Genomic DNA, 23,702 nt, shown 5'->3' on the forward strand with positions numbered 1-23,702 from the left:
TGTCTAGTCTCTCATCTGTGTCTAGTCTCTCATCTGTGTCTAGTCTCTCACCTGTGTCTAGTTTCTCATCTGTGTCTACTTTCTTACCTGTGTCTAGTCTCTCATCTGTGTCTAGTTTCTCATCTGTGTCTACTTTCTTACTTGTGTCTAGTCTCTCATCTGTGTCTACTTTCTCACCTGTGTCTAGTCTCTCACCTGTGCCTAGTCTCTCATCTGTGTCTAGTCTCTAACCTGTGTCTAGTCTCTCATCTGTGTCTAGTCTCTAACCTGTGTCTAGTCTCTCATCTGTGTCTAGTCTCTCACCTGTGTCTAGTCTCTCACCTGTGTCTACTTTCTTACCTGTGTCTAGTCTCTCATCTGTGTCTAGTCTCTCACCTGTGTCTAGTCTCTCACCTGTGTCTACTTTCTTACCTGTGTCTAGTCTCTCATCTGTGTCTACTTTCTAACTTGTGTCTAGTCTCTCACCTGTGTCTAGTCTCTCATCTGTGTCTACTTTCTAACTTGTGTCTAGTGTCTCAGTTATGTCTAGTCTCTCACCTGTGTCTAATGTCTCAATTATGTCTAGTGTCTTACCTGTGTCTAGTCTCTCACCTGTGTCTACATTCTCACATGTGCCTAGTTTTTCGTTCAGTTGATATCGGTGAATATACACCGCTCTATCGTTCCATTTACCTAGTGCCCCTGGCTGTCCATATTCCCTCTGGCTGTCTTTTCTTTTCTTATTACAAATAGGGCTCCAGGTTCCTAACAGCCTGCTAACTAGCTAGATCACTTGCCTTACTTACTACTACTATGTCTTATCATTGTAATTCTTCCTATTTATCCTTCTTATTAGCAACAGAATCATGTCATGCCATGACTTTGACCCCTTAATTACTGAATGTTCACGTTCCTATGAAAGACAAATTTAACTGACTCTCAATATGTCCATTCAGACGTACTTCTTGCATTGCGATGTGTGTGTGTGTGTGTGTGTGTGTGTGTGTGTTTACACCATAATACGTGTGTGTGTGTTTCTCTGTGCTATCCTATGCAGCTTATGCAAGATTTACCATGCGGATCTAACATGGGACAGTCTGTTTCTATGGCAACTTCTCAGTAAGATGTTTATGGAGCACACTTGGGCACCGCTCTAAACAGACGATGACTTGGTGTCGAGCCACAACCATCTGGTCGATTAAAAGCAGAACAGAGAGAAGGTTGATGAAGCGCCACCGTGGCGTGCGCCGCCATGTGCTCCAGTAGGATGTAGTATTTTGGGAAAACAACCGGCCACTTGTCGTTGTGCGAGTCTGCTGAGCAGTGACTGTGCTACACTCACTCCGCCTTCCTGCTGTCATGAAGCTGAATGGTGTGGAGCAGAATCAGTGCGTATCAGTGCTGTATCACACTGCTGTGTAAACTCACAGGGACAGGAAAACACACCCGGGGTCCATTCAAACTGACCTTCACAGATACGCATCGTACACACAACACACCTCACCACACTGATACACAACACACATCTACACACTGATACACAACACACCTCACCACACTGATACACAACACACCTCTACACACTGATACACAACACACCTCACCACACTGATACACAACACACCTCTACACACTGATACACAACACACCTCTACACACTGACACACAACACACCTCTATACACTGACACACAACACACCTCTACACACTGATACACAACACACCTCTATACACTGATACACAACACACCTCACCACACTGATACACAACACACCTCTATACACTGACACACAACACACCTCTACACACTGATACACAACACACCTCACCACACTGATACACAACACACCTCTACACACTGATACACAACACACCTCTATACACTGACACACAACACACCTCTACACACTGATACACAACACACCTCACCACACTGACACACAACACACCTCTACACACTGATACACAACACACCTCTACACACTGATACACAACACACCTCTACACACTGATACACAACACACCTCTATACACTGACACACAACACACCTCTACACACTGATACACAACACTCATCACACCTCTACACACTGATACACAACACACCTCTACACACTGACACACAACACACCTCTACACACTGATACACAACACACCTCTATACACTGATACACAACACACCTCACCACACTGATACACAACACACCTCTATACACTGACACACAACACACCTCTACACACTGATACACAACACACCTCACCACACTGATACACAACACACCTCTACACACTGATACACAACACACCTCACCACACTGATACACAACACACCTCTATACACTGATACACAACACACCTCACCACACTGACACACAACACACCTCTACACACTGATACACAACACACCTCTATACACTGACACACAACACACCTCTACACACTGATACACAACACACCTCTACACACTGATACACAACACACCTCTACACACTGATACACAACACACCTCTATACACTGATACACAACACACCTCTACACACTGATACACAACACACCTCTACACACTGATACACAACACACCTCTACACACCTCACCACACTGATACACAACACACCTCTACACACTGATACACAACACACCTCTATACACTGATACACAACACACCTCTATACACTGATACACAACACACCTCTACACACTGATACACAACACACCTCTACACACTGATACACAACACACCTCTACACACCTCACCACACTGATACACAACACACCTCTACACACTGATACACAACACACCTCTATACACTGACACACAACACACCTCTACACACTGATACACAACACACCTCACCACACTGATACACAACACACCTCTACACACTGATACACAACACACCTCTACACACTGATACACAACACTCATCACACCTCTACACACACCTGTCTAACAGATGTGTGAGTGTAAATGTAAATATTTTCAGCAAGGCTTTTTGAATGTATTTGTTTACATTGGCATCACGCTCATGAGCGGTCGTTAGCTAAGTTCTTGCAAACCGTCTTGTGTTAATAAACCTGGTCTCTTAATAACACTTAAAAAAATAAAGGTCGCAGATCAGATAAGTTTTTTTTAGAAACATTAGAAGAACCGGGTTTGTCTGGCTATTTTATTGTTTTTGATGTCGTAATTTCAGCCACAAACATCATTTCGCATTAACATGTACGTCCATCAAAAACCAAAAAAAAACTATTTTTGTGGGAGCTTTACATTTTTTTAACGTGTAGCCGTATCTAATACGGTGCAGTACCTTTTTTGTTCTGAGGGGCGGCGCTGTTTACAGGTGTGCTGGGTCTGCTGCTGGTTTTGCCGGGCGTTTCTGTTTTGGAGGGAGGGTCGGTGATCAGAGAGGAATCGGTGACGGTGGTGTCGTCGGCTTTGACGGGCTCCTCGTCCCGCTTCTCCGGCCTCCGAGTCGAGTCTATAAACAGAGTACCGATAAATAATCAAGCACAATGCTACAAAATCGTCAGCGCTTTTCTATTGATGGTCCTGAGAGGCGGGGCTTCAAACGGTGTTCACTGCTGATTGGTTAGCGCATCACCAATCACGCTTATTTCATCAGCATCAGCTCGGTGAGTTTTGGGCTTCCACCATGTTCTCCAACGCGAGCACTAAGCTTCGTCTGTCTCCGCTAATCGGTACTAACTACCAGACTGGCAGTTAACCACTGCAGTGCTTGTTCACATGCTGATGCCTTTAGAGCTCTTAGCATTCATTACGGTTTCACTTCCATCCAGTTAGAGCGTCATTAGCATCCAGTTCACGCTCATGTGCTATCCAGCAGTGAGATATTTGCCTACCAGGGGGCCTCACTTCAAACACATCACTCGAACACTGTTCCTCAGGGTCTGATTTGGTTTTCCTGCCTCTGAACAATCCGCCATTTGAGCTCTGTTTGGTAACGACTCAAAGATGCAGCTTCAAACATACCTTTGTATACACTCTTCAGAAAAGGTTCCGAGTAGAACCTAATTTTGGAAGCTAGCATACTTAGCTTAAGCATCCAGTGAACCCTTGGTTTGCATGCTAAATCTTTTTTTAATCGTGTATGTATTAATGTCTTCTCTATACGTGGAAGCTGTCGGGCATTTGAACCTTTAGCTTAACATCTTTGCTACTTTTTTGGTTTTAAAAAAATGCTTCTTCAAGGATTCTTTAGGGGTTTATTGGATGATCGAGGGTTCTTAGCCCACTAAAAGGATTCTGCTTGGAAGCCTGTCTCGTGTCACTGGAAGACACTCGTACGGTTAAAAAATGTCCGAAAGTATACCGTTGGGACAATTTCATGGTCATGGACGCGACATTTGAACTTCAGACAGCGTGTCTGTCCGATCATGTGACCTTTGGAGAAGAATATAGTGAGAATAGAGTGAATCTAGTGAGGCTGTGAGATGATCAATCACAGTAATTAAAGTGTGTTACTATAACATGAGGTTGTTATTGCAACGGTCCCCAAAGAAAACCCCCAAAAATTCCAACATGGCCGCCATAACCAAGCTTCACCCTGACATGGATCTGCTGTCTTGTTGTCTCAGGCTGGTAGCGTTTATTTATTTATTTTTTACACTGCTCGTAGTTTAATTTTCCACTGAGGACGTGTGTAAAGTCAGGTTTATGTTGAAGTGTGAAAATGTTTAAGCGTCACAGTATAAATGTCACCCAAACATCAGCTAACGCTGCTTAACCTTTGACCTTGTAGAGGTCAGAGTACACACAAACGTCCTGTTTTGATCAAGAACACATGAGACTCCGGCTATCTTTCTGAATCTGCAGCCGGCGTTTGTGTGTGTGTGTGTGTGTGTGTGTGTGTGTCTTATGTTCAGACGTGACGGCGTCAGCGAGAGGAAAACACAGACCTCTGACTAACATTTCAGAGAGAGACGGCAGCTGCTGCTGAGCCATGGCACCACCGCAGTGTTTACCTCAGAGAGAAGAAGATTCTCGACTGGTTCACAACTAAATCTTTAAAAGACATCTGTCCTCGTCCACTCTGCCTTTCCATCCACCGGAAAAGACAGAGAAATAAGGGATGAAAGAGAGAGAGCCATTAAGATGGATATTAAGGTATAGACAGGATGAGTGACTGCTATTACAGCTCTTACAGTTAATGCTAAAGCAAAAGACAGATCGAAACTGAGAGGAAGAGCTAGAACTGAGAGAGAGAGAGAGAGAGAGAAAGAGAGAGAGAGATCTTTCTTTGGATCTGTCTTTCTGTCTGGGTCTCTCACTGTCTATATATAGTCTCTCTCCTCTCTCTCTCTCTCGCTCTGTCTCAGTGTGAACAGCAGTCACATGGACTCTCACAGTGGAGATAAACTGCCACTGCAGAGCTCCATCTGCTACACACACACACACACACGTAAATGGAATGAATTAGGATGTAAATGAAGCGAGTGACACGCCTCCTCCATGCTGAAACAGAGGGAACAGAATGAGCTTTATTTACTAATCATTCACTAATAAATGTAATAGATGCCTGTGGTTTAGTTTAGTGCGTCGCTGCATCCAGAACATCCGATAAACCCCACTGATACACACATTATAACCCTGAGTCTACACCACAGCAGGGAGTGTGTGTGTGTGTGTTTTAATATGAGCTGCTGAACTGATGCTCCATGCTCCAGAGCACAAATCCATGAATTATTGATATCAGGAAGAACTACTGACACTGGCTGTTAGTACTGATACTGGCTGTTACTACTGACACCGGCTGTAAGTACTGACACTGAATGTTAGTACTGACACTGCATGTTACTACTGATACTGGATGTTAGTACTGACACTGGTTGTAAGTACTGATACTGGATGTTAGTACTGACACTGGTTGTAAGTACTGATACTGGCTGTAAGTACTTATACTGACTGTAAGTACTGATACTGAGACCAGAGAAACATAGTGAAAGAGTGAAGGAGAGAGAGATGTAGTGAAAAAGTCAAAGAGATACAGAGAGACATATGAAGGGTGAAGGAGAGAGAGATATAATGATAGTGAAGGAGAGAGAGAGATATAATGATAGTGAAGGAGAGAGAGAGATATAATGATAGTGAAGGAGAGAGATATAATGATAGTGAAGGAGAGAGAGATATAATGATAGTGAAGGAGAGAGATATAATGATAGTGAAGGAGAGAGAGATATAATGATAGTGAAGGAGAGAGATATAATGATAGTGAAGGAGAGAGATATAATGATAGTGAAGGAGAGAGAGAGATATAATGATAGTGAAGGGGAGAGATATAATGATAGTGAAGGAGAGAGAGATATAATGATAGTGAAGGGGAGAGAGATATAATGATAGTGAAGGAGAGAGAGATATAATGATAGTGAAGGAGAGAGATATAATGATAGTGAAGGAGAGAGAGATATAATGATAGTGAAGGAGAGAGATATAATGATAGTGAAGGAGAGAGAGATATAATGATAGTGAAGGAGAGAGAGATATAATGATAGTGAAGGAGAGAGAGATATAATGATGGTGAAGGAGAGAGAGATATAATGATAGTGAAGGAGAGAGATATAATGATAGTGAAGGAGAGAGAGATATAATGATAGTGAAGGGGAGAGAGATATAATGATAGTGAAGGAGAGAGATATAATGATAGTGAAGGAGAGAGATATAATGATAGTGAAGGAGAGAGAGATATAATGATAGTGAAGGAGAGAGAGATATAATGATAGTGAAGGGGAGAGAGATATAATGATAGTGAAGGGGAGAGAGATATAATGATAGTGAAGGAGAGAGATATAATGATAGTGAAGGAGAGAGATATAATGATAGTGAAGGAGAGAGATATAATGATAGTGAAGGAGAGAGAGATATAATGATAGTGAAGGAGAGAGAGATATAATGATAGTGAAGGAGAGAGAGATATAATGATAGTGAAGGAGAGAGATATAATGATAGTGAAGGAGAGAGAGATATAATGATAGTGAAGGAGAGAGAGATATAATGATAGTGAAGGAGAGAGAGATATAATGATGGTGAAGGAGAGAGAGATATAATGATAGTGAAGGAGAGAGATATAATGATAGTGAAGGAGAGAGAGATATAATGATAGTGAAGGGGAGAGAGATATAATGATAGTGAAGGAGAGAGATATAATGATAGTGAAGGAGAGAGAGATATAATGATAGTGAAGGGGAGAGAGATATAATGATAGTGAAGGAGAGAGATATAATGATAGTGAAGGAGAGAGAGATATAATGATAGTGAAGGGGAGAGAGATATAATGATAGTGAAGGAGAGAGAGATATAATGATAGTGAAGGAGAGAGATATAATGATAGTGAAGGAGAGAGAGATATAATGATAGTGAAGGAGAGAGATATAATGATAGTGAAGGAGAGAGAGATATAATGATAGTGAAGGAGAGAGAGATATAATGATAGTGAAGGAGAGAGAGATATAATGATGGTGAAGGAGAGAGAGATATAATGATAGTGAAGGAGAGAGAGATATAATGATAGTGAAGGAGAGAGAGATAATGATAGTGAAGGAGAGAGAGATATAATGATAGTGAAGGAGAGAGAGAGAGATAATGATAGTGAAGGAGAGAGAGATATAATGATAGTGAAGGAGAGAGAGATATAATGATGGTGAAGGAGAGAGAGATATAATGATAGTGAAGGAGAGAGAGATATAATGATAGTGAAGGAGAGAGAGATATAATGATAGTGAAGGAGAGAGAGATAATGATAGTGAAGGAGAGAGAGATATAATGATAGTGAAGGGGAGAGAGATAATGATAGTGAAGGAGAGAGATATAATGATAGTGAAGGAGAGAGAGATATAATGATAGTGAAGGAGAGAGAGATATAATGATAGTGAAGGAGAGAGAGATAATGATGGTGAAGGAGAGAGAGATATAATGATAGTGAAGGAGAGAGAGATATAATGATAGTGAAGGAGAGAGATATAATGATAGTGAAGGAGAGAGAGATATAATGATAGTGAAGGAGAGAGAGATATAATGATAGTGAAGGAGAGAGAGATATAATGATAGTGAAGGAGAGAGATATAATGATGGTGAAGGAGAGAGAGATATAATGATAGTGAAGGAGAGAGAGATATAATGATAGTGAAGGAGAGAGAGATAATGATAGTGAAGGAGAGAGAGATATAATGATAGTGAAGGAGAGAGAGATATAATGATAGTGAAGGGGAGAGAGATATAATGATGGTGAAGGAGAGAGAGAGAGATAATGATAGTGAAGGAGAGAGAGATATAATGATGGTGAAGGAGACAGATGTAGTGAAAGAGTGAAGGAGAGAGATAATGATGGTGAAGGAGAGAGAGATATAATGATAGTGAAGGAGAGAGAGAGATATAATGATAGTGAAGGAGAGAGAGATAATGATAGTGAAGGAGAGAGAGATATAATGATAGTGAAGGAGAGAGAGATATAATGATAGTGAAGGAGAGAGAGAGATAATGATAGTGAAGGAGAGAGAGATATAATGATGGTGAAGGAGACAGATGTAGTGAAAGAGTGAAGGAGAGAGATAATGATGGTGAAGGAGAGAGAGATATAATGATAGTGAAGGAGAGAGAGAGATATAATGATAGTGAAGGGGAGAGAGATATAATGATGGTGAAGGAGAGAGAGATATAATGATAGTGAAGGAGAGAGAGATATAATGATAGTGAAGGAGAGAGAGATATAATGATAGTGAAGGAGAGAGAGATATAATGATAGTGAAGGAGAGAGATATAATGATAGTGAAGGAGAGAGAGATATAATGATAGTGAAGGAGAGAGATATAATGATGGTGAAGGAGAGAGAGATATAATGATAGTGAAGGAGAGAGAGATAATGATAGTGAAGGAGAGAGAGAGATAATGATGGTGAAGGAGACAGATGTAGTGAAAGAGTGAAGGAGAGAGATAATGATGGTGAAGGAGAGAGAGATATAATGATAGTGAAGGAGAGAGAGAGAGATAATGATAGTGAAGGAGAGAGAGATATAATGATAGTGAAGGAGAGAGAGATAATGATAGTGAAGGAGAGAGAGATATAATGATAGTGAAGGAGAGAGAGAGAGATAATGATAGTGAAGGAGAGAGAGATATAATGATAGTGAAGGAGACAGAGATATAATGATGGTGAAGGAGAGAGAGATATAATGATAGTGAAGGAGAGAGAGAGATATAATGATAGTGAAGGAGAGAGAGAGATATAATGATAGTGAAGGAGAGAGAGAGAGATAATGATAGTGAAGGAGAGAGAGAGATAATGATGGTGAAGGAGAGAGAGATATAATGATAGTGAAGGAGAGAGAGAGAGATAATGATAGTGAAGGAGAGAGAGAGATAATGATGGTGAAGGAGACAGATGTAGTGAAAGAGTGAAGGAGAGAGATAATGATGGTGAAGGAGAGAGAGATATAATGATAGTGAAGGAGAGAGATATAATGATAGTGAAGGAGAGAGATATAATGATGGTGAAGGAGACAGAGATGTAGTGAAAGAGTGAAGGAGAGAGAGATAATGAGAATGAAGGAGAGAGAGAGAGATAAAGTGAAATCGAGAGAAAGTGTAAAAGACAGAAAGACGCACAGGCAGACAGATGATGTACTACAAGCCCAAGATACAAAGGGAAGGGGGGAGTGAGAGATAAACAAATTGAAAGAGAGAAAGCTTGAAAGAGAGAGAGAGAGAGAGAGAGAGAGAGAGATTGAATATGTGATGGAGTTCATTAGTGAGTTGTGCTTTTGTGGTATTTTTGTGAGCTGCATGACTGGGTGCTGGGAAAAAAGACAAGCAGAGAGACAGAAGAGGGAAAGGAGAGAGAGAGAGGGAGAGAAAGAGAGAGAGGGAAAGGAGAGAGGGAGAAGTGAGGGAGAGGGAAAGGGAGAGAGAGAGAGGGAAAGGAGAGAGAGAGGGAAAGGAGGGAGAGAGAGAGAGAGAGAGAGGGAGAGAAAGAGAGAGAGAGAGAGAGAGAGAGAGAGAGAAAGGGAGAGAGAAAAGAAGGGAGGAAAGGAGAAGGTGATAAAGCAGCAGACGGAACAGTGTAGAACATGTTGAGACAGATCATCTGATCATCTGATCATCTGCTCATGAGGACTTGTCGCAGCTCTGGAGACAGAATGGAGGTCTGGATTGTGATCTGATGTCACAGAGATGTTTCAGAGCTCTGTATCACCGAGTAACAGCACAGACGCCACTTTAAATCATCAGCTACTCTTCGCTCCGACGTCAGAAAATAGAGACATGTGGAGACAGGAGACCCTGTCCAGGGTGTACCCCGCCTTGTGCCCCATGCTCCCTGGGGTAGGCTCCAGGTTCCCCGCGACCCTGAAGGAAGGATAAGCGGTATAGCAGATGGATGGATGGATGGAGACAGGAGCTAAAAGAACATTTGTTTTCGTTTGTTTTAGTTTAATTTCCTTGACAGGACGAGATTCCAGCTCGTTAGGCCACGTCCCAAACCTCATAGCATTGTTCTAAAAATCCGGCCACTACATGAAGTGACAAATTCCATGACATACAGTGCCTTGCAAAAGTATTTACCCCCCTTGGCATATTTACTATTTTGTTGCTTTACAACCTGGAATTAAAATTGATTTTTTTTTTTGGGGGGGGGGGGGGTACTAACTTAATTACCCTGTAACTAACCTCATTACTAATGCAGACACCGAGTTTTCCTGTAAACGTCGTCCGATCGTCCAATACGATCACGTCGTCATGGTACGATAGTTGCCCTCTATTGGCGTCACGATAGTTGCCCTCTATTGGCGATTCCTGATTCTATCGCCAACTGTCCCATGTCTATTACAAGCTCCACCAAAATGGCCTTAGCGGCAGTTAACATCAGTTAGCAACGGATATTAATGACAAATGTGGGATCAGGGACTTGTAGTGGAAAATCAGTAATACTTCATTATGTACTGCATGCGGAATATGTGCCATTCTACTACATTAAACGCCGCTGCTGATTGGTCGATGCCGCTCCCATCCCACCATCCTAGACTCGCTCCCAAATAAACTCCTGCCAAAGAGCAAATCCGGGAGTGAGGTATATGTATAATACGGGATAACTGCCAGAGATTTATTCCAATAGCAGGGATATAAACACCAGTAAAATTACAGGTTACAGGCCCCAAAAAAATCCCTCACAAGTGAGTCAGCTTTGTGCGGCAAATAGAATTTCTTGCCAAGTAGGTCACCGGGTAATAACCGTATAATTATACCGAATATCTGTTTACCCATTAGGACAATATAACAGTGCCAGTTCATCCATAAACTCATTGACACCCAAGCTCTAACGATCCTCCAGATCAGACCAAAACGGGTCTACATCCTCCACCGTGTCAGTAAATACAGGATGTGTTCAAGAAGCTTAAACATCAGAAAGCGGTATCATTTTAACATTGAATGTAACTATAAATGGATAAAAAGTATGGCGTATCATTCTTTAATTAAAAAATTTAAAAAAAAATTGTAATCATTAGCAAATTGCTGTGCTACAAGAGGAGTAGAACACTTCGGGATGTGTCGTTATTGGAAAATAATCCATTTCTGACTGGAAACAGTAACTCGACATCATCACACCACCCTGTTGCTGATTTATTTCCTGTAACAGCACGCCCTGAGGTGTTTTATGATTAAACACTAGGATGAAAACGTTCCCAGAGTTGTTCCTCGTGGGATTCCACTGAGAGCTCTGGGTTCATTTAAACACTACCCTCATGCTCTAAAACGAATTCATTCAAAGGACAATTTTATCGGTTTTTTTTCTCTTTTTTTTTTTTTTTTTTACATTCTGTTCTGGCACCAATTATCACTCGCATGCTGGGGAAAAAAATTAGCCTCGGATAAAACAAAAAAAAATACGGTGTCAAGTTGTTGCGAGGAATTTTTACAGTCAGCTGAAAAAAGTCAGCTTTTTATTCAGCGGAGAAAAACGACAAAAATTTACCGCAACAGGTTGAAGCAATTTTTTCAATTCTATCACAGGGGTTTCCCCCCCCCCCCCCCCCCCCGAGTGTACACTTTTTGAACAAAAAGATTTGGTTTTATGGTTCTATGTGGAACCTTACAACAGTGTTTCTCTCATCTGAAGGAACCCTAGTAATGAGCCAAAGATCCGTAGCTTCACAAAACTACCGTTAACAAATGCGCAAAAAATATATATATATTGTGGATAAAAAATTTTAAAAAATTAATCGCATCGATTCATTGCAGGTATTTTATTTCTTTTTTTTTTTTTTTTTACTTTTTCTCACCTGAAAAGAATTATGTTGTAAAAAAAAGTTTTGAAATAAACATAAATAAACAACAACAAAAAAAGATTTTCCTTTTTTTCAGTGCACAATCACGTGTAAAGATAGGAGTACATTTTTTAAATAGCAAAAAATGCAAATAAAAAAATATGTCAGTGTTACCAATTTATAATTTTTTTTTTTTTACTAGGGCTGGGCGATATGATGATAAAATAACATCAATAATGAGATCAATTTTGACAGTAAGATTGTTACCTATTTCTGAGAAATTAAGGGTCTCGTAATATAATTTTAATTCTTTTTTTTGGTTTGTTTTTATTTAAATTACAGTTACAAACTCAGTGGATTGAACAGGGTTTTTTTTTTTCAATCTTTATAATTGTATAAATTGTAAAAAAAAAATTCCCCAGTGTTAGTTTATATTTATAAACATTAAAAAAACGTATCGTGAATCAAATTTTTAAAGGTGAAATCTGAAATGTAACCCTGCTGTATTTCAGGCAGATTGCTATGACACATAGCGCGATCCTCATCAGGCATCGGAGAAATGTCTTGAAATATCATGATATGATTATTATTTTTGTCGTATCACATCATCCAGCCTAACTTTTTCCCTGTTACAATCATGCGCTATAGATTTGAACTTTTTAACGTATAATTAAGCAGGTATTACTGTATTATTATCCTAGAAAAAGCCTACAGCTCTCTCTGTGTGTGTGTTTTGGGTGACACGATGGTTAATATAGTCGTGAGCTCGGCATGTGTGCACTTGTGCACAAGTCAGGTGTTCTCTCTCACACACACACACACACACACACACTGGGTGGTGTGGTCAGGTTTCAGCCCACGCAGATGGCACTAGAGGGTAAAAATAACCACGCTACAGAGATCATCCAGCAGCCATAAAAGGTTCTGCGACTCAGACACAGGCACCGTCAGGAATCTCCACGTGTCCACACACTACACGGCAGTTTAAAGAAGTGGTGTAGGAAGGCATACTGTAGGGAGGACGCTGTGACTGGACTACAAGCGCACCTAATAATCATATTCAAAATATTCAACTACATTACTACGTTGAGATCCGGCGGGGAGGGGGGGGTGTAAACTTTTGAACAGGATGATCGGTGGAAATTGTTATTATTTTGTTTAAAGATCTTTTTTTTTCATTTCGTACTGCCCTTCAAAAGCTACATAAGTAGTATAGTACTGCCCTTCAAAAGCTACATTTACATCCTGTTCAAAAGTTTACACCCCCCCCCCCCGGCTCTTAATGTATCGTGTTGCCTTCTTGAGCATCAGTGAATGTTTGCACCTTTCGTAATAGACGTGTACGAGTCCCTCGGTTGTTCTCGGTGTGAAAATGATGGATCTCATCATAGAGCCGCCGTTGGAAAGGGGTCAGGCATGCAGAAGGTGCCGGAAAAGTAAAGAATGTGCAGGACCTGGAGGATTTTTCTGAAGAACAGCGGGCAGTCTAACTGCTCGGGACAGACAAGGGACTCGTATTCAGGGCAGAACTAAATAAACGGCGAAATGCAGTTATTAGGATCCCGCTTATTTATTTTGTTAAATTATTAACATTCTGCAGATCTCAACTGTACAAGAGGTTTATGTTAAAAGTCTAAGTAAGGAATATTGCTGAATTCAGCTAAAGGTCGTCCTAGACAAAACCAAAGAAAACCTCCTTCGGGTAGGAGTTCCTCGACCCCGAGTTCAGGAAGTGACGTCAAAACAAAATGGCCGCCCAGAGCATGAACAGAAACCACAGCAGCACTACGTTACATTTAAATGAGTTATACTACATTATCTTTAGATCATCAACACTCTTACAGAGGAAGAATATATACATTCATTGTACACTTTATTAGGAACATCTGTACACCTGTACAGTTATCTAATCAGCAAACGGGGGGGGGGGGGTTACCTGGTCTATTTCCAGTCTTCTATTTGTTTTGAGTTTGGGTGAGTCTGTGTTTATGATAGCCTCAGATTCCTGTCCTTGGCTGACAGGAGTGGAACCTGATGTGGCCTTCTGCTGTCGTAGCTCAGCCACCTCAATGTGGATGTGCTGGGAGATGCTTTTCTGCTCAGCACAGTTGTAAAGAGTGATTATACAGTATGCGTTACTATAGACTTCCTGTCAGCTCAGACCAGTCTGGTTATTCTCCCCTGAGCTCTCTCATCAACAAGGTGTTTCAACCCATCAACTGCAGACCCTCCGCTCGCAGGATGTGTTTTAGTTTTTCACACACAAACTCTACAGACTGTTGTGTGTGAAAATTACAGGAGATCAGCAGTTTATGAAATACTCAACCAACCCCTCTGGCAGTAACATCCATGCCACAGTTAAAGTCACAGAGATCATACTTTTTCATTCAGTAGGTACTGAATGGAATGCAGCAAGTACTGAATGGAATGAAGCAGGTACTGAATGGGATGCAGTAGGTACTGAATGGAATGCAATAGGTACTGAATTGATACAGTAGGTACTGAATGGAATGCAGTAGGTACTGAACGGAATGCAGCAGGTACTGAATGATTTGCAGTAGGTACTGAATGGAATGCAGTAGGTACTGAATGATTTGCAGTAGGTACTGAATGATTTGCAGTAGGTACTGAACGGAATGCAGCAGGTACTGAATGGAATGAAGCAGGAACTGAATGGAATGCAGCAAGTACTGAATGATTTGCAGCAGGTACTGAATGGAATGCAGCAGAACACTATCTGAAGCTGTTGACCTGTATCACTGCGCTGCTGCCACATGATTGGCTGATTAGATAACCGCAGGAATGTGCAGGGGTACATGTGTTCCTAATAAAGTGGACGGTGAGCCTGACCAAAGACTGCTGACAAAAGACAAACACACTTGAAGTTAATAAGACAAAAACGAAGATGTCAGAAACCTTTACAAAAACGTTACAGCTTTACCTCTAACCGTTACAAAGCTCTGACACTGGAGACTCCTTCCACAAACACGTAATGAACATCTCCTTACTGAGAACTTCACCTTATACTGTATGATGGTATAATAATAAATATCAGCAGAAATGTGCCCTTACTGAAGATATACTAAATCGCTAGGATGCACACATTGTGTGTGTGTGTGTGCGTGTGTGTGTGTGTGTGTGCGTGTGTGTGTGCGTGTGTGTGTGGACTGCTGTATAATAGATTATTGGTGTTTGCCTATGTATCAGAGTTCAAATCATAATGCCGGGGTTAAAGCGGGTCAGCTCTGAGTGTGTGTGTGTGTGTGTGTGTGTGTGTGTGTGTGTAAAGAATCTGGGTCAGTGAGGCCTCAGGCACGTAGGCTATGCGCTTGTGCAGATGGCAACCGGACGCCTGTTTTCTCCAAACACAGCCTGTAAGGTGTGTGTGTGTGTGTGTGTGTGTGTGTGTGTGTGTGTGTGTGTGTGTGTTAGACAGTGTAAAAGACAGTTCTATCTCTATTTACACTAAAATATCTACAGTGTTAAGCAATTATTTTAAAATCACTGAGTAACTATATTATTATTATTAGCATTATTGTTGTTGTTGTTATTATTATTATTATTATTATTATAAGTTATGTTGGGTTAGCTACATCTGCTGTGATTAATCAACCCCCCCCCCACACATACACACAGTCTGGCTCAGTCATCATGAGTAATACACACACACACACACACACACACACACACACACACACACAAATTAGATAAAGTAAATCAATGACCCAATGAGGACATCCTGGCTAGTCTCTCTCTCTCTCTCTCTCTCTCTCTCTCTCTCTTTCTCACACACACACACACACACACACACACACACACACACACAATTTATCCATTAAATTAAGTTATCCTCCCTCTAGCAGTTAAATATAGACCTAAGGAGAACTTTAAACATATTTCTCTGTTGTATTTAGAAGAAGAGAAGAAGAGAGATTCTCTGTTCTATAATCGTTATAGACGGTAATGGTGGCGCAAGAGGAATAAAACACTTCGGAACGCTCTGTTAAAGGAACGTAATCATCTCCAGTGAGAGGTAGGCTGCGTCCGAATCTCCCTACTGCCCTACTGCACAGTAGGCGAAAATCAGCGAGCCAAAACAGTAGAGTAGTATGCCCAATTTCTCAGAACCACGGGACACTGTGGATACTGCGCTATCCCATAATGCAACGGGACTGGCGTGGAAGAGCTGTCTGCACGTCAGCTCTGGCAATGCCAATATGGCGGATGTAGTATGTCCGGACTGTATTCGTACTACACACTTATACTGATCAGCACGTACTGTATCAGTGGCCTGAAGTGGGTACTGAATCGAATGCAGTGGGTACTAAATCAATTGGGGCAGTGGAGGCTCAGGGGTTAAAGGCTCTGTGTTGCTGATCAGAAGGTCAGAAGTTCAAGTTACCACTGTTGGGCCCTTGGGCAAGGCCCTTAACCCTGAACAGCTCAGCTGTGTAAATGAGATAAATGTAAGTCGCTCTGGATAAGGGTGTCTGCCAAAAGCCATAAATGCAAATGAAAATGCAGTAGGTACTGAATCGAATGCAGTAGGTACTGAATCGAATGCAGTAGGTACTAAAGCGAATGCAGTAGGTACTGAATCGAATGCAGTAGGTACTAAAGCGAATGCAGTAGGTACTGAATCAAATGTAGTAGGTACTGAATCGAATGCAGTAGGTACTAAAGTGAATGTAGTAGGTACTGAATCAAATGCAGTAGGTACTGAATCGAATGCAGTAGGTACTAAAGCAAATGCAGTAGGTACTGAATCGAATGCACGTACGAAATCGAATGTGGTAGGTACAGACTCGAATGCAGTAGGTACTGAATCGAATGCAGTAGGTATTGAATCGAATGCAGTAGGTACTGACTCGAATGCTGTAGGTACTGAATCGAATGCAGTAGATACTAAATCAAATGCAGTAGGTACTGAATCGAATGCAGTAGGTACTAAAGCGAATGCAGTAGGTACTGACTCGAATGCAGTAGGTACTGAATCGAATGCAGTAGGTACTAAAGCGAATGCAGTAGATAGTAAATCAAATGCAGTAGGTACTGAATCGAATGCAGTAGGTACTAAATCAAATGCAGTAGGTACTGAATCGAATGCACGTACGAAATCGAATGTGGTAGGTACAGACTCGAATGCAGTAGGTACTAAAGCGAATGCAGTAGGTACTGACTCGAATGCAGTAGATACTAAATGGAATGCAGTAGGTACTGAATCGAATGCAGTAGGTACTGACTCGAATGCAGTAGATAGTAAATCGAATGCAGTAGGTACTGAATCGAATGCAGTAGATACTAAATCGAATGCAGTAGATACTAAATCGAATGCAGTAGGTACTGAATCGAATGCAGAAGGTACTAAAGCGAATGTAGTAAGTACTGAATCGAATGCAGAAGGTACTGAATCGAATGCAGGTACTGTCACAGCCGTCTCCTTCAGCTTTTTGTCATCATTTGTCACAAATCTATAATTATTATAGACAACAGACAAAGGAGAGAGTGTGTGGGTGTGTGTGTGTGTGTGTGTGTGTGTGTGTGTATGTGCGTGTGTGTGTGTTGAGGGTGGGGTGTTACATTCTGAGAAACTGCTTCAGTTTCCATCATTAAAGACCACAGCTGCCTTCTAGATGATGTCATAGGAAGAAAAGGAAGTGGGTATACACTCATGTCTGTGTGTGTGTGTGTGTGTGAGCTGTAAGTTTACTTGTTCTTTGACCCACGTGTGTTTCTGACGAGTGTGTACGTGTGTGAGATGATGCTGTCATAGCGATAAAGCTGTAAAAGTCCTGATCATGTGTTCACTTTTACTGTCATAAGGAATGGGTTATAAAGCAACGTAGCACTTTTATATATATTTATATAAATATATAATATAGAATTATATATATATATGTGTGTGTGTGTGTGTGTGTGAGTGTGAGGTGTCCTTTCTCCATTTGCTCAGCTGGAACTCTAATATTAGCAGCCTGGCCGTGAGAGGATGAGCATGACGGGCCAGATCACACGCCCCTAAACACACACAAACATACTCTCACACACACACACAAACATACTCTCACACACACACACACACACACACACACACACACGTGACTTCAAAGCTACAGCTGTCAGTGACTCCACATGCAGAGTAAAAAACCTGAGAGAGCTCTATCTAAACCATACACAACACACACACACACACACACACACACACGAATGATGCTAATATCCATCACTCTGAGTAACATGCTCACGCCGTGGTTTTTTTTAAACACATTTCCCCGTAAAAATTCAAAAAATTTCAAACTGATGTTGAATAACTTCCGCGTTCTGTATTTATACGACGCTCCCTCTTACACGCTTTAGACGCGGGGTCGCTTGCTAGCTAAATTCCGACTCGAGCATATCACCACTGTAACATGTTGACAATGTCTAACCTTGGGCGGGGCCGATCAGCCACTTCGAGTGAGCCGAGGGGGCGTGGTTAATTCGACGGCTCCAAAGAACAGAGTGGGTGGAGCCAAAACCGGCGCGTTAGAAATCTCCGAACTACGAAGTGAGACGTAAATAACACGTAGGCAACGATTTACGGATTTCACAGAAGCGGAAACACAAAACGCGCAGCGTGTGTACTTTCGCAGGGAAAATAAATAAATAAATAAAGTTTCAACCTGACACGCTCCGGCTGGTTCGTAAAATCCCCGGGAGCGCGAACACTGTCGCTCACGCTACTATTTGCTCTAGATATGTTAATTAGCTAGCAAGGATGATTAAGAATATTTTATGAATCAGGAATGCAAACGGAAACAGCATTCGCCTCGCGCTTCGAGACCGCTCGAGATGCTAGCGATGAACGCGATGCTAGTCGTGCGCCGGTTTTACCGAGAGCACATTATTTGATGCATTTTCGTCTCGCTATTGCGATTCAAAGACGTGAGAAAGGACGCCTTTGAAACTCGCCAACTTCCTGGGCCGCTAAGTGGGCGGGGCTTCAGCGTTCACGCCCTCGCTATATGTCAGCAGCGCGCCGTGTTCATGTCTCCTTTCTAGCTCCTTCTGCGTTTACCGTCCCGTCCCGTCCCGTCACCACGACTACTTTGGTCGGACGATATATATATCGTCCCAGAAAGAACTGCGATAAACGATAAGATTGTCATTTTCTGCCGCTGATACGATGATGATGTAACAGCACGATAATGCGAATGCACGCTTTCAAAGAGCGATGAACTTTTCATCCTGGAGATTATTCAGACGTTATGTAAACAAACACGACGGGCGATTATCCAGGTCGGAAAAAATGATCCATAACTCATGGACGTGACGTAATTCCAGTGACAGGACTGATCACGTGTGCAGTACAGATGTGCTCATGTTGTGACTTTATGAATGAAGCTCTACAAATAACAGAACGTCTGATGAAGACAATATGGAGAGGACGGTTTGTTTATTTGTCACGCTCTCGAACGCGCCCGAGAACCCGGAGAACTCGTTTAGAAACTTCCAGCGGAAAATAATCAGGGCGCGGATCCTCGTACCTGATTACAGAACAAATGTGCTGCCGCTCTGCATAAATCTGCATATATTTGCATACGTTACGGGCGTGTGGACAGGATTAGCATTTCTGCTCGTTCGCAAGCTGTTCTTGTTTTATTCTCACGCTCGTTTCTCTCCGAACGAGTGAAAGCAGGATCGGATCGTGAAAGTCGAGAGTCCGAGTGTTACGGGACGGCGAGGCGTCACGCGGTCTCGTTCCACTTGGTCGACGGGGCGAGCGGCGTATCTGTGCCCGCTAACAAGCTAGCCTGAACGTTAACGCTAAGTAGAATATTTGGAGTAATAAAATGAAATATCGACACTTTAAACCCCCGCATTGTCGAATTCTGGATTCTGATTGGCCGGAAGGTGTTGATTCGTTTTCTATAACAGCAGCTGCAACTCGCGGGCTTTTTCTATAGTAACACCTCGTTCACGGGGACTCGTACGGCGTAACGTTTACGCAAGGAGTCTCCAGTGTCGGCGTTTCGTAACAACCAGAGGTAAATCTGTCGCTTTAAGTTTTCCGACAGCTCCGGGACGGAGGAATTTACGCTGTAAGGGTTCTTTTTTCTTTAAGAGAGAGAATAAAGAGAGTCCGGTGAAGGAACCAGTGAGAACAGGGAGTAACTTGTTTTGTGGATGGTGTACATCAAACGGATATAATAAAAATAAAAAATAAAAACATTTTTAAAAATTGTAATCGCTGGTAAATTGCTGTGGCGCAAAAACAATAAAACGCGGCGCTAACTCGGCTTCATGGTACCTCCGTGCCGTTGGTTATTTTCCTCTAACAGCACAGCGCTGAGGGGTTTATTCCTTACTTATTAATTAGTCATTAATTAATATTAGCATGTCATTTTAATAGTGCTAAGACTGATGGCTTGGACATTTTAGATTGTTTCCTACGTTTGATATTGTGATGTGAAGTCCTTTATGAAAGCATGTCTTCCTTTTTGTTTTGTTGTCCCTGTCATCGTTCCAGTCAGGTCGGGATTTACGGGCGTGGCCGAGACGGTTATGTTCGTACCGCTGGCAGTCCTCGAGCGGCCGGACGGAGCGTTTCCTCGGCTTCCGGAGAGACTCCGACGTCACGGCGGAGAGCCGAGCGCCGGCACGGTACGGCTCGGAGAGGAGGAAATCGGCTTCTCTTCTTCTCTTTCATCTCTCCCCTTCTCCTTGATGTATATCCCTGATCGATTTCGATTCCACTCTGGCGTTCCTGGACATCCAGACGTACCGCTGGGGCCAAAAACAGACACGTGAGGGACCAAAATAGGAAGCGGTTTCCCGCTTCCTCCCCGGTCTGCTTTATTTCATCAACGCGGGTCGTTCCAACCTGAAAGTGCACAGACTTTCCACTTGTTGTGCTGTAAATCTAACAAACTGCACGGCCGTGCACTACATCCTTTAATGCTTTTTTTCAATCAAATTAAAGCCATGATGCAGAAATCCAGCCCGGTCCAGTCCTCCAGGGCCGGGAGTGCGGTCAGCTGACGCGAGAGCGCGGTGTTGGATGACATGCGGCACAGCTGAGACCCCTGTCCCTCCTGATTCGGTTCATTAACAGGTGCGTAATGAGGGTTAAACGGGGGTGAGAAGTGGGGGGCGATAAAAAGCTCACTCCTTGTGGAGGATTTTTGTCAAGTCTTTATTCTATCACGAGCCCTCTCAGGATCTTCATCGGTTCTGCTGAGCTGTGTGAAATTCTCTGCTGATTAAACACCAGGAATGACGTAATCCGACTCCCGGGCTCGGGACGTGTGAACCGGTACGAGACTGCGAGGGTAAACACGCCAGCGTGGTGTTGTAACTGTCTGGATTGTCGCAAGATCCTCCCCCGCCCACCCCCGTCTGCTTGGAAATGGTTTGTTCCAGTTTCCCTGTTCACTACGTAGTGCCCTGGTGAGGGAGTTTAATCATAATCATAATCATAATAATAATAATAATAATAATAATCCTGTCTCAGAAAATAACCCTCAATGCTAGCACAGCACACTCAATTTACTCCTGTATTTACTCCTGTAATTACTTCTGTATTTACTTCTGTATTTACTCCTGTATTTACTCCTGTATTTACTCCTGTAATTACTTCTGTATTTACTCCTGTAATTACTTCTGTATTTACTCCTGTATTTACTCCTGTATTTACTCCTGTAATTACTTCTGTATTTACTCCTGTATTTACTCCTGTAATTACTTCTGTATTTACTCCTGTATTTACTTCTGTATTTACTCCTGTAATTACTTCTGTATTTACTCCTGTATTTACTCCTGTATTTACTCCTGTAATTACTTCTGTATTTACTTCTGTATTTACTCCTGTATTTACTCCTGTAATTACTTCTGTATTTACTCCTGTATTTACTCCTGTAATTACTTCTGTATTTACTCCTGTATTTACTTCTGTAATTACTCCTGTATTTACTCCTGTATTTACTTCTGTAATTACTCCTGTATTTACTCCTGTATTTACTTCTGTATTTACTCCTGTAATTACTTCTGTATTTACTCCTGTAATTACTTCTGTATTTACTTCTGTATTTACTCCTGTAATTACTTCTGTATTTACTCCTGTATTTACTTCTGTATTTACTTCTGTATTTACTCCTGTAATTACTTCTGTATTTACTCCTGTAATTACTTCTGTATTTACTCCTGTATTTACTTCTGTATTTACTTCTGTATTTACTCCTGTATTTACGTCTGTATTTACTCCTGTATTTAGGGGTGTACAAACTTTTGCACCCACCCTGGCATACAGTGTAGACTTATATCGGTGTATATATAACAGAAGTGTAACAGTATGATCTCAGTACAGTGATGTAGCGAGTCTGATGTGTGCTGAGTTGGACCTTTGGCCCAGAGAATCGAATTTCCAACTGGTCATGCAGTCTGCAACCGCAGCCAGGAAATGTTTCATCAGGAACTGTGGAAGCTCGGGGAGGAGGAGGAGGAGGAGGAGGAGGAGGAGGAGGACGAGGGGGGCGAGGAAGACGAGGAGGAGGAGGGGGAACACGTTATCGGCCCTGTCGGCAGTGTCTTTCCTGAAACGCCGCGTTACAAAATGGCCTCCTGCTTCCTGTGGCTTCCGCCGAGGAGGAGAATTTTCAGGCACAACATGTATCACCGGTGATTACTCCACGGCGCTGCTGAGTTCTGGATCGTGATTGGCCAGAGGGTGTTTAATTCATTTTCTAAAACAGCGGCTCTGACGGTAGCGCAGCTGCGAATCACGGGTTCATTTTAACGTGCGCTGTGGTTTCCGTAGCGACAGCTCGTTCACAGGGACCCGCTCTATTAAAAAGCAAGAAAAACGTGTGGAATCGGTCGAGCGGTGAAAGTTTCCGGTAAGGAACGCGCTCGTGTAACATTTTACGGAAGGAGGACGTCTTCGGGGCAGAGGAGTTCTCGGTAACGAAAGACCACAAGCTGCGGGGGCTGTTATTTTCCTGTAACCGCATGATACCGGGTGTTTTATTCCTTACTTAATATTCACCGTACAGCCACAGCGCCGACGAATCTCCGTAAAATGTTTTCAAGTACTCACTCACTCACCTGAGAGAGAGAGAGAGAGAGAGAGAGAGAGAGAGAGAGAGACTTCTCTTCCTGTTATTATGGGCTAAAAGTTTTCTCTTTGAACAAGATCGGTCTTGGACGAGTCTCACAAACACAAAGCCACTGATGACGGAGTACAGAGCCACGATCTTCCTGTTGTGCCTCGTTATTTATAGGTGTATAAGATTATCAGGCTCGGATGGTTATTTTATACACACACACACACACACACACACACACCTGGGTGAAGTCGTTTGTTATGTTGTGTGTTTTGTGTTTCAGTGGAAATCCCCCCCCCCCAGTCACGCGCCAGCCGTTCCTGAGGCGTTTGGGAAGTGCACATTCCCGGGAATCCTGGGATATTACAGACAC

At 42.3% G+C, this 23,702-nt stretch overlaps 1 protein-coding gene across 4 annotated transcripts in view; it reads right to left on the reverse strand.

Moving 5' to 3' along the window:
- map7d1b (MAP7 domain containing 1b) overlaps positions 1–23,702 on the reverse strand; it is a 54,293-nt gene that overhangs the window by 26,150 nt on the left and 4,441 nt on the right. For all 4 annotated transcript variants that reach the window (XM_053641250.1, XM_053641251.1, XM_053641252.1 and 1 more), the window contains exon 2: positions 3,290–3,460. In XM_053641250.1, the coding sequence (XP_053497225.1) occupies positions 3,290–3,460 (171 nt within the window). The remainder of the gene's footprint in view (positions 1–3,289; positions 3,461–23,702) is intronic.

The sequence above is a fragment of the Ictalurus furcatus genome, chromosome 14 (assembly GCF_023375685.1).
Source record: "Ictalurus furcatus strain D&B chromosome 14, Billie_1.0, whole genome shotgun sequence".
Lineage (NCBI taxonomy): Eukaryota > Metazoa > Chordata > Actinopteri > Siluriformes > Ictaluridae > Ictalurus > Ictalurus furcatus.